The sequence below is a fragment of the Cyclopterus lumpus genome, chromosome 13 (genome assembly GCF_009769545.1).
Source record: "Cyclopterus lumpus isolate fCycLum1 chromosome 13, fCycLum1.pri, whole genome shotgun sequence".
NCBI lineage: Eukaryota > Metazoa > Chordata > Actinopteri > Perciformes > Cyclopteridae > Cyclopterus > Cyclopterus lumpus.
In genome coordinates, this window is record NC_046978.1 from 16241884 (window position 1) to 16253560 (window position 11677).

General features: G+C 43.1%; 2 protein-coding genes across 6 annotated transcripts; one reads left to right on the forward strand and one right to left on the reverse strand.

Moving 5' to 3' along the window:
• Positions 1 to 211: 211 nt before the first annotated feature.
• siae (sialic acid acetylesterase) lies at positions 212 to 4979 on the forward strand. Of its 3 annotated transcripts, XM_034548568.1 has the most exons (10): positions 212 to 424; positions 608 to 769; positions 1469 to 1623; positions 1866 to 2004; positions 2263 to 2428; positions 2532 to 2674; positions 2750 to 2883; positions 3299 to 3453; positions 3910 to 4099; positions 4305 to 4979. In XM_034548568.1, exons 1-10 carry the CDS (start codon positions 370 to 372, stop codon positions 4560 to 4562), a joined length of 1557 nt encoding a protein of 518 aa, XP_034404459.1. In that variant the 5' UTR covers positions 212 to 369; the 3' UTR covers positions 4563 to 4979. The 3 variants fall into 3 exon arrangements, with proteins under 3 accessions (XP_034404459.1, XP_034404461.1, XP_034404460.1); XM_034548570.1 differs by lacking the exons at positions 212 to 424; positions 608 to 769 and adding an exon at positions 897 to 1006; XM_034548569.1 differs by lacking the exons at positions 212 to 424; positions 608 to 769 and adding an exon at positions 1000 to 1113.
• On the reverse strand, positions 4034 to 11181 carry tbrg1 (transforming growth factor beta regulator 1). 3 transcript variants are annotated; one of them, XM_034548566.1, is made up of 16 exons: positions 10899 to 11181; positions 10541 to 10672; positions 10037 to 10094; positions 9863 to 9945; positions 9676 to 9712; positions 9245 to 9307; positions 8281 to 8517; positions 8074 to 8144; positions 7666 to 7907; positions 7443 to 7579; positions 7069 to 7215; positions 6721 to 6818; positions 6487 to 6597; positions 5871 to 6016; positions 5377 to 5467; positions 4034 to 4146 (listed from the first exon to the last, which is right to left on the reverse strand). In XM_034548566.1, the coding sequence occupies exons 2-15, from the start codon at positions 10657 to 10659 to the stop codon at positions 5379 to 5381; spliced, it is 1638 nt and encodes a 545-aa protein (XP_034404457.1). In that variant the 5' UTR covers positions 10660 to 10672; positions 10899 to 11181; the 3' UTR covers positions 4034 to 4146; positions 5377 to 5378. The 3 variants fall into 3 exon arrangements, with proteins under 3 accessions (XP_034404457.1, XP_034404455.1, XP_034404458.1); XM_034548564.1 differs by lacking the exon at positions 4034 to 4146 and having other exon boundaries at positions 4880 to 5467; XM_034548567.1 differs by lacking the exons at positions 4034 to 4146; positions 5377 to 5467 and adding an exon at positions 5494 to 5621.
• Positions 11182 to 11677: the final 496 nt, after the last annotated feature.

Genomic DNA, 11677 nt, shown 5'->3' on the forward strand with positions numbered 1-11677 from the left:
GCTCTTGAAATGTACATGCGGGCTGTATTGTTGCCAGGCAGACTGTGCTTCTCTGCTTAAATTAAAAAAGGATTATTACGCGTTTCTTTCTCAATATGATTAGTAAAATGTTTTAACTATTGGGTTAGATACCTAAATGCAGTACAATCTGGTTGGATCGATGTTGTAAAACAAGTTGTTGCTGCTTTTGAGCGTTCGTGCTTTTATTTTGAAAATCCGCAGTCAGCTGGTGAGGTCTAACGAGCGGTAAAGATTTGATCCAGTCGGTTATAAACCAGGCTGCCCGCCGGGTAACAGGGTCACTTAGCTTTAGAGCTAACTCACGTGAACTTTGTGCGAATAAAGTGTTCCAGCTTTTGTCTCCTCGTCATGGCGACACCGCTGTGTGTTGTCTTCATCCTGGTTGTGTCTATTCGCTCCTGCGGTGAGTAGCGTCCGTCCAAAACGTGTGGCAGCATTACTGTCGACGAGCTGCGTTGGTATTTACAAACGGGAACTGTAATCCAGTTATATTTCTTCCCTTTCAACTACTTACCCAGCATGCCATGACTACCAATCTCTTGTATAGGCATTTCAAAAGTGTGTGTGTGTGTGTGTTTGTGTGTAGAGGGGGACCTGCGCTTTGCCTCCTACTATGGAGACCACATGGTGCTGCAGAAGTCTCCAGAGCGCGCTGTGCTGTGGGGTCACGGCCCCGAGGGGGCTCAGGTGACCCTCACCTTGTCGGGACCATCGAAACAGAACGCCTCCGTGGTCACCGTGAAAAAGGGTGAGTGCACCCACTTTGATGTCACCTGTTTTTCTGACATCCACATGCTGTTAAAGAGCGTGACACTGAGTGGACCTGATATGTGGGACAGATGCCACGCGTGAGTCATTTCTGAATCTGAGCTTTTGTTGTGTAACTAGTTCTTGTTTGGGAAGAGGAAGTCTAGAAGAGTTATTTAAAGTTGAATTTTTCCTGGTCACATGTTTGGACTCAAACGCTCAGTCAGGTGTCTAAAGGGTAAGGCGCTCAGAGTGTAAGTAAAATGTCACGTCGGAGTCAATTTTATTCATCAAGATGCTTTACAATCTCCCGAATCATGGAGTCGTGCTGCGGAGGTGTTGAAGGTGTGGTTGATGCCGGCCTGAGGGAGGAAATGCAGAAGGACCCGTTTTTACAGACTGTGGTTGAGCCGTGTCATCTGACGGCTGTATTGCTATTTTACATGTTGTAAAAATATCAAACTCTTGTCTCACAACTATGCAGGTTTTGATTTTTTTGGTCGAAGCCTCATAAAGCCACATAACCTCAAATCAAAGCAGCTAAAGGGAACTAATGTGCTTTTTCCTGACACTCTGCACATACCGTGCATACTATTGACTGCCGGTGTGAGCCAGAACTCTCCAAAACAGTCAAAGTCACCTTATTCTGTATATAGTGCATGTTCAGTGATGTGTTTTTTTTTTTTTTTTTTTTTTGCAGGTATCTGGCGTGTCACCCTTGACCCGGTTGAAGCTGGCGGCCCCTACAATGTGACGGCAGCCGCTCCGAACTGCGCAGCCGCTCTGACTGATGTGCTGTTTGGAGATATTTGGCTGTGTGGAGGGCAGAGCAACATGTGGTTACAAACGTCTAAGGTAGGCCGAGCCAGGCGAACGTCAGTCTGTCTCTCTGAATTCGTGATAAATAGAAAGTCCGTCTGTGGGGCCGAATCTGGAAAGAAACCCTTTTTTCTTTTATTAGTTCAATGACATTAGCTTTATCTCTGATTTAGTGCAACATATTTGCTGTAATGGTCAGAAAGGTTGAAGGATTAATAAGTTTGTATTCATATTTGATTGTTGACCTGAACTCTTTTATGTATTAATTCTCCCAATAGATTTTTAATGCGTCAGAGGAGCTGGACTTTTCAGCAAAGTATCCTCATGTGAGGATTTTTATGGCAGCCTTGAACCTGAGTGAAACTGAGCAGACTGATTTGATTCAAGTGGAAATTCCCTGGTCTATGCCGCCAGCAAGTAAGTCCCGGATCTGTTTATTTATTCATGGGATTGCTTAAAGATGCGTTTGCAGCTGGAGGTTTGCGATGGGGTTTATTGAACTGCAACCGTGCCAGTTGCAGTGTAATAAAAACAAGCTAATGTTCTTTTACCTATGCAGTATAGAACTGTATATAATGTCATCCCATTTGTTCAACTAAACAACATATATCAACCACGGTGCTGTTTTGTTTAAGTGCGTACATCCACCTACTAAACAGGCGAGTGTATTTCCAGATGTGGCAGAGTTCTCTGCAGTGTGCTGGCTCTTTGGCCGCTACTTGTATGAGACGCTGCAGTACCCCATAGGACTGGTGGAGTCCTGTTGGGGGGGCACACCTGTCGAAGCCTGGTCCTCTTCAAGAGCACTGCAGCGGTGCGGACTGTATCGAACTAACAACAGGTAAGGTGTGAAAACAAACGGGCAAATTGTTACGGGTGGTAACTCATTTTAGAATGCGACACATTGTTCTCAAGCTAGTGTAACCATTGAAATGTATTTCTAGTAAGGACCATGAAAGCTTCGCTGACACTTACTGCAAGGATTGCTCATTACAAACTACCGGTCCTAAAGAGAATTCGGTCTTGTGGAATGCAATGATTCACCCGCTGCTCAACATGACCATCAAAGGAGCCATCTGGTACCAAGGTAAGCCTACCTGCACGGGTATCGGATGTTCAGTATATGTATGACATGCATCTGTACGCCTTGCGATGCTTTCAGGTGAGGCGAATGCAGTGTATCACCAAGAGACGTACAACTGTTCCTTCCCAGCGATGATTGATGACTGGAGGGTGGCGTTCCACCTGGGCTCGGGGGGGCAGACGGCGCTCGACTTCCCCTTTGGATTTGTTCAGGTGTGTTTACTATCAGGCGTCAACCTCCGGTTCTGCAAAGTGTCATTAAAACATGCTTTCTCTCTACTCGCCAGCAGGGGGCGACTCCTACGGTTGCAAAAAAAATAATTACCGTTTTTTTTGTATGGAGGTCTATGAGAAAATCACCCTACTTGATTTATTAACTCGATAAACATTGAACATGAGTTTATGGTCTCGATCGCTAGTTAAAAGTCTTCTTCAATACAACATGATGTTCAATTCGTATGCTTCGTCTCTACGTCACTCCTTAGAAATCCATGGACTTTAGCACCCCCTTATGGTTGTATCAAAGTATCGCAGACAATGATGTGTGCTGCAATTTGGCCAATGTGTGGGTAAAATAACCCACAGAAAGCTATTGTAAATGTAATCCAGGATGTCTTTGTACTCGCAGCTGTCCACCTACGAAAAAGGCTCCAAGAGTGACGCTTTTCCAAACATCCGCTGGCACCAGACGGCCGACCACGGCTTTGTCCCCAATTCCCGGATGGAGAAAACCTTCATGGCCGTGGCTTTGGATTTACCGGATGCAAAATCACCTTTTGGCTCGTAAGGATTGTGTTTTTTTTATTTGCAGTCGCTGCTAAATCTGAGCGACAGAGGGAACATTCGATTTGCTTCAACAGTTATTTGTTGATGCTTGTGTGTAATTAACTAGTAATACCACAACTGTGCAAATCCTTCAGCGATTGGATCAACAATTCTTACTTACTGATATGGTGCCAAGGGTCCATGCTATTGCATTACAGATTTTTACCTTTTTTGAGTTTCGTTAAAAAAAAAATTTTAAATGCTGCTGCAAGAGTTCATTTGAGCAAATTGCACCCGTTTCTGCTCCGGCTTAGTTAGTGTTTTTAAGATTATCATAAACATCTACACTTCTCATGGCCTCTGATATGCTGCCAAGACACAGCAAGTCCCTGGTGTGCTAATGATGATGGGACCTGCTGTTATGAGTCCTGTATTGACCTCCCTATCTGGTCTATCATCCATGATTTCATTCAGGATCCATCCACGGGACAAGCAGGATGTAGCCCACAGACTGATACTGGGCGCTATGGCAGTGGCTTATAATGAGAAGAACGTGTCCTTCCGCGGTCCTTTCCCCAAGGAAATCATTGCGTCGGCTCCAATGTCCGTCAACATCACCTACGACCAGGAAGTCTCTGTCTCGCCATCCAAAGACATCTTTGAGGTACGGCTGGCAGCGTTACACTCCGTGTGATGTCCCATGTTCACCTGCTGGATTTTAACATAAAACTATAAGTAATACATATTTAAATATAGTTATTTATTATATATTCAATCTAAAAAAAAAAAATTTAATTTAAGATATTTCTTAAAACTAAATTCTTGCTAAATAATGAAATAAGCTCCAATCAGTGTTTCTTTATTTCAAGATCTGTTGCTCAGGGGATCAGACTCCAGGAGGGCCTGAGTCTCGCTGGGTTGCAGCTCCCATCATGCACTGGGGTGCGACCACTGTCCAGTTATCTACCAGTTTGTGTCCACTTCCTGATAAAGTATCTGCCGTCCGATATGCATGGAGAGACTGGCCGTGTGACTTTAAAGCCTGTCCCATCTACAGCACCAGCGGGAGTTTACCTGCGCCTCCTTTTGACAAACCGGTCTCCAGCCAAAGGAAACCAGGAGTTTGAGGAAGACTAAGTGATGGAAAAACGGTCTCGACAATCAAGTTGGGTAGTAATAAGTAAGTCAGAGTGGGGCAGTGCCAGAGCCCACAGATTAAGCAAAAAGTACCCTCTGCAATTCATAGACCCTGAATACGAACCGTAACATTTCACCTCTTCTTTACCAGAGTGGTTAGTTTTCCTGGAGCTTCAGAATGCGAATAATACTAAAAGAGTAGAAAGTTCAGGGATTATCAGTCTGTTTGATAAAGTGCATGTTTATATTTTTGATGACATTGTTTATCCAGTGGACAACTATGCTGTTGCAAATAATTGCTGCACTGTAGAAAACATGACTGATGTTTTATTTGAATGAAACTCAAGTTTACAACACGTGGATCTTTGTAACTGAACAAAATTTGCACAAATAAATGATTAAAACGACTACGTTTGTGTGGGTGCATTCATTTCAAGCCAAAGCAAGATGGCAATAGAATGAAATTGATGAATCAAAATCTGTTTTCGACTGGAAAAAATATAATCCAACTTTACCAACAGTAAAATACCAAATGTACCACAACTTGTCGGGAAAAGCATTGTGGAATTCAATTTCTAAAATGCAGCACATGTTTCATACAGAAATGCAACCGTCAATACAGAGATGTGTTTGTTACTGGCACATTAAGCACAAAGCTAACTCGGCAGCCACATCCAGTAAATTTGCATCGGCTAGATTAGCACATCCCCAGTAATGCCGCTAGGGACGCTAGAAGACATACGATAAATATCATAGGTAGAAGTTACCGTATGCCTCTGTAATACTAAACTGGGGGAGATTTACTTTCAGGAGTTGAAATAGGAGGTAGAGGGCTTCATAGTGGGGGACGTCAGGTGGCGCTGATGAGAGGAGCTAGGGGACTGCGGCGCCTGTCCTGAGGAGAGACGAAGGGATACAATAGTCACCCTCAATGCCGAGCGATCATGTCAACATTAGAAAACACAAACTAGAAGTACAGTGAAATACACGGCTTACTTTAAAATCCTAATAATCACACTCCGACTCACTCTGCTACTCACAGCACAGGCCTGGAGGAGCAGTCGCGGGTTATTCACTCTCACACTTTTTAAAAGCCTATGCAAGAGATTGGTATATAGTCATGGCATGCTGTTAAACATGAAGACTACCCTGGTTCATGTGTCTGATGGACCCGTAGTGACCAGAATGGCCTATACTGCGTGTGCAGTGCATGCATCAATGCAACAAGACCTGAAGTAACCTATGCTACAACCAAGTGGAAAAACAACTGCAATATGGAAAACTGATGTTCAAGCAACCTGTCATGTGCTCCGTCTTGATGTTCTCGTCGAAGCCCCGATGTCTCTGGTAGGCATCAAAGTTGACCGAGGCGTCGTCCTCCGATAGGCTGAGAGGAACCTGAACATCGGCGCCGCGACACACCTCAAAGCGTACCCATCGATAGCTAAAAAAAAAAAAAAAGTTTGTAATGTAAAACAATATTTTCTTTATATCGCTCAGCTTCAGTTAGAAGGTTTGATGCTAGATAAGTAAATACTCGATAAATCAGGTCCCAACTAAAAACATTCACCATGGAGAACTAAATCAGCACGTTTCCATGACTTGAAAATGTTACTCCTGACTCGTTTATGTTTTCCTTCCAAGGGAAGTTTTAAAATGATGTTATGAAGAATAAAGCAGATTAGGAAATATGTTTCGGTCTATAATATCGATAGTAATTAAATGACTCCATTTCCTGAGTTTCTAAAAGTTACCACACAACGTTTTGGTTTTACAAAAGGAAAATTTACACTGGAACAAAAAATAAAAAAAAATAAAACATGAAATCAAATCATAATCTGCAAGTCAGTGCAGGTGTGAAGTCCACGCCGTGTCTTGTGGTTGCTAATCCACATCGAGTGAGGGTGAACTTACTTGCTACATTTGCGCGCTCCGGGACAACTCTGGATGAGATTCTGGATGGTGGGGTGTGAGAAGCCAAAGAAGTCCGCCCCCGACGGCACGATGGGCGCCACGGACACAGAACTAAGAAAAGGACACAAAGTTAAAAAGTTCACTCAGACTTCTGAAAGTATTCGTCTTGGACTTATTTGTAGCCCAACACCGATCAACCAGAAAACACAATCCGATCCTTTGTGGTGAATTTACCTGACGGACGCGATGGCCTTCAGTAGATTGGCGTGGCATGTCAGGGCCGAGGAGGCCACGATGGCATTCTGAGGATCTTCCTCAGGCACAATCTCAAACTGGTGGGACAATATTACATAACATGTGCCAAGTCAGCAATTAAATATCATTCACACCGTTTCGAACTGAACACAACGTAGTACGTCATATTGGTCGTGTGTAATATATATATATATATATATATATATATATATATATATATATATATATATATATATATATATATATATATATATATATATATATATATATATATAAACTAGGGTCCTAAGAATGATGACTGGACTTCAATAACAACGGCGTGTGTACCTGCGGACCTGCTCCCACATCCTTGATTTGGCAGGTGTAGAGGCACTGCTGGTCGGCGCTTTTCATGCTGGCAAAGACTCGAGTGCTGCAGAAGCCCACCGGGTAGATGGCACACTCATCATGGAACAACATCCTGTCTGTGATGATCTGCAGAGCAATCGGAAGCTTTTTCAGGTTTTAGAGAGGCTGTGAGAGACTACTGAACTACCATCTGATGGGACAGTCAGTTTGTCTTAGCAAGAGCATGGATGTAACAATATTAAAAGTGTACCTTTCTCATTCTACTGAACTATAAATAGGATATAATATGTGAGTTCAGAGGCTTACCGTGGCGGTTGTAAAGCTATGGCATGTGCTAAAAGCCAGACACTGACCTCTCCCAGGCTGTAGACCGTTAAACCTCCCAGTACGATGGGAAAGACGGGGCGACCAGACGAGTCCAGAGCGATGGGCTGCACCAGTTTCCGAGACCCGTCTGCTAGCTTTCTCTTCTTAGACATCTTCTTTGGAACTGAGGAAACATGAGGCAACCAAACAATGGGCCAAATGTCCGGAAAGGTCAACGTGAACCGAGCAAATCTGCACCGCAGCACTCACATTCGTCCTTTCCATTTTCCCTGCCTCGCTCTTTCCTTTCCTTCTTGGGTTTTTTAAGCGGTCCCTCTTCCCCTGTCGACACCACTGACGCCAGGTTATGCCCCCCAGACAAGCCTGAGGCCCCGGCAGCACTTGATGTCATCGCTGCAGGCGGTCCAGGTGGATGAGAGCTTGAGCTAGCGTTTGGCAACATCTCCCCCTCTGAAAACGACTGGTACTGCAACAACGACTTCAGTAAAAACCTGGAAATGAGAAATAATATGAACGTATTTTATTTTTAAAGTTACATGACACGTGACTATTTTTAGAATCCCTACGGCCCATCAATTATGTACAAGAGTGAATAAGAAGGTCCTTGCTAGACGCACTACAGTTTTAGAACATGCTGGGAAACATGCGTCCACTCACCTCCGCTCCTCCTTCGCTCTCAGAAACTTCTCTTCTAAGTGGGCAACTTCATCACAGAGCGCTGCATTCTCCTGCAGGCAAAACCGTATAACACCGACAATTACCTTTAGATAGATCGGAAAATTCAAACACTACCATATCCTAGTTGCCTGTAATAACAATAAATGAAACTAGTCATAGCTTTTCAAGAGTCAGTAGTTTACTCACAAATATCATGGCACGGGCAGCTTTGCGAAGTCTAAGGTACTTGAGTTGGTACTTTTCGTTCTGTTTTTTTCGTGGGCCTCTCTTTATCTTGGTCCTGTGCTCCGAGGAACTGGTGGGGGAGGGGAAGGCGTGCGCCGAGGTACCAGAGCCCGAACTGGAGACGGTATTGTGCTGCGGAGAGCCGAGGAAAGACTGGGCGGTGAAGGCCTGCAGGGCCTGCTGCCTCTCCTCATCAGTCTGTGAGGGAACAGAGGGGGAGAGCAAGACAGAGATCTGATCTTCATGTGGACCACGACCACCTGACATGGTAATGCGCGTGTGGCCTCCAGGGTGACGGATGAAAATACAGAATCAAATGTAAACGATAAAATAACACAGATGGGGCTTAACACTTTTAACCGCCGTATGACAAACAATGACAGTTACTGAAAACAAAGTGTGTGTGAGATATTTGAAACTAAACTAATTCAAATAAAGATATTATTTTTACTCTGAATATATTTCACAACAATATATTTTCCAGGAGGATTTCTCTCTCGCTCAACATGCATCACTGGACCAACGCTGTTCAGCTTTGGAGCTCTCCTTCTCCGATGTAAGTATGGACGATAATGCTAGTGGTATGGCTATGGTAGTAAGAGGATCATTAAGAATTTATTAGTAATGCAACTTTATGTACAAAGTATGCACTTTTAGATTATGCAGCTGCATTACCTTTAAATCAGATTATACGGTAAGGAAATAAACAGCAGATACGACCCGACACTTTTGACATGCCACCAGTTTATCTGAGTGCCGGGTAAAAATGTAATCTCTGCTGCAAAAAACCTGCACCTACAAATTTTAATGAAAAGATTTCAAACTACAGTTCTGGACCCATATCTTGTGTGAGCAGCAACACCTTTCAATATCCCCAATGTGTTCTTTTTCTGTGAAATTGGCATTAGTGTCCCATTTAACTCACCAGCAGGGCAAAGACTCCGTTTCTGTTCTCAATCCTCTTGAATCTCCTGCTGCCTTTTTGTGTCTGAAACACAATGCGAGACTGAGGCCAATGCACGGGGCTGAAAAGCCAAATTTGATTCCCAAAAGCTGAATCACTTTAGATTTAGATTAGTTCCACCATTAGACACTGCGGTTATCAAGGCTTCTGCACCCGAACGCACAGAGCCTCCGTTTGTTCTGATGACGGCGCAGAAACGTCTGCCTCTTTTTAAAGTCGTGAAATAAAGGTCAAAGGAGCAAGATGGAAAAACATGGAGAAAGAAAACGAAATTGTAACAGACGATGCATGTGCTGTATCAACTGAGCTAACAGATGTTAAGTGGGGGTGCGAGTTGTTACACTCGACAGCAGAGGTTGCTGTCAAGACTGCGTGTTCAACATCCTCCTCACCTCACGGTACATGACAGCCTCCAGGCTCGATTTCGCACTGCCAAGGAGAAAAAAAACTAATTAACAAGATTCTAGTGGTAGACTCAGGAGCAAGTTTGAGAACTACTTAATATGAATGGCTTATGATTTGACTTAGACATAGAACACAGGCAACAATACATGTAGAAAATTGAGAGGATTGCTGTACTTGGATTGAACAAGTCCCCTGTCGATGATTCTCTGTTTAATCTCCTTTATGTGCATGGAGCGGCCAGCTTCTTCCAAGACAATCTGCATTAGAGAAAGGATAAACATAGATCAAAAACAATATCACAGTATCGATCGTGGCAAATGTTACTGATAACGCCACACGGAAATATACCTGTGCTGCATCGAGCCATGTGAGGTTTGGCTTCTCTGCTATTTCACTTGGTGGTTCGCTGCAAATGGAGAAAAAAAACATTTGCTATCACCCAGTGTAACATTCAACAATTATTACTTGTAAAATATCAACATTTTAGAGCACATTCTCATTCACGTTTCAATAAATAACAGAAAGGCACTGCTGAACTGATCATGTGGCGACTGCAAAAAAAAAACGTATATATTTTGAACCCTACAACATGTGTGATTAGGATCGCTTGATACCAAATCATGTGGGAAAATCCTAATCGCAAAGCACTTTGCGTAGGAAAAATCATGGCCTCAAATCTGATTTGTAATATGAGTTGTTTCCCTGTTGTTCCCCCCCTTTGCAGAAATCCCACTCTGCAATCTAAATGGATAATCCAATCTTGCAGACGGTATTCTCTACATCTAGAAGCAGCAATAAGTCTCCGCCTGACGCTGTAATGACATGTTTTAGACCACGGTATTGTTCAACAACCTCTCCAGAGCCTCTGCGGTCCCAGAGAGACTCGCGATGCTGTCCAGAGCAGGAAACAGAGAGTAGTTCCCCTGACCGTCAGCCTCCATCTCAGATTCAAAAGTGTTGAGTGAATCCATAGGAGACGGGGACCTGTCACGTTACAGAGAAGAAACATTTCAGAAATGCGTTTGTTATTTCTTTCTGTCTAGAGGCACCTCGCATATTCAGAGAGGATAACATAAACGACTGTAAACAAGGGGACACACAGAGAAGAAGCTATATAATATGTGTGGCTAAGATTAGCTCACGGCTGCCAATATAATATAAAAATAACGTTGTATAAAAGAGTGGAAGTGAGCTAGAAGCGAGCACACACCTCAGTGAAACTGTAGCAAACCAGCAAATCCACTCCTGTCTGTTCGTGCTCCTGTTTGTTTATTTCCGTGTAAACCGGAACCTTCCCTCATCGCATTGTTTACATGTGCTTAGAGAAGCTAAAAGCTAACTTCCGCCACTTAGCAGCAGCTTCTATAAAACTACAAACTGGAGCAGTATAAATAAGAAGTTATTAGTAAGATGGTTCTAAATTAAATAATAAATAAAACGCGAGACTATCGACGGAGCACGTAGAGGAACGTAAGTCCGTGGCTCACACCGGACAGTATTCCTGGGAACATTCGTACAGGATATCCGGTTTAGTTTGTTTTGAACGGAGCCGTATTTATACCGTTCTGGTTATTATACGTTTTTAATAGACACAAGAATAATAACAACAATAATAATAATGCCAATTATTATTATTATTATACGTTTTAAATGTATAATTACGGACAGTGGGACAATATTTGTAAATGGCACGTTGGACGTTATAATATAGCTCAAATGAGGGTCAATGCGATTTTGAGCTTGTTAAATTATCAGATTCAACTATTTCAAAGCCTGTGGCTGCATATAATTTTTCAAACCTGTGAAAAAACCGAGGAGGTCACATTTAAAAGGTGTTGAATGCTGCAAAAGGGGGCCCAAGTATGCTACTTAGTTGAAAAGCATTATGACACAAAAGTTAGGAGCTCAGTGCTGCAGCCTGGTGAGCAGGTTCTGATCAAAAAACTGACACCGAGACTATTGGGAAGACAGTTCACACAGTAGTAGGAC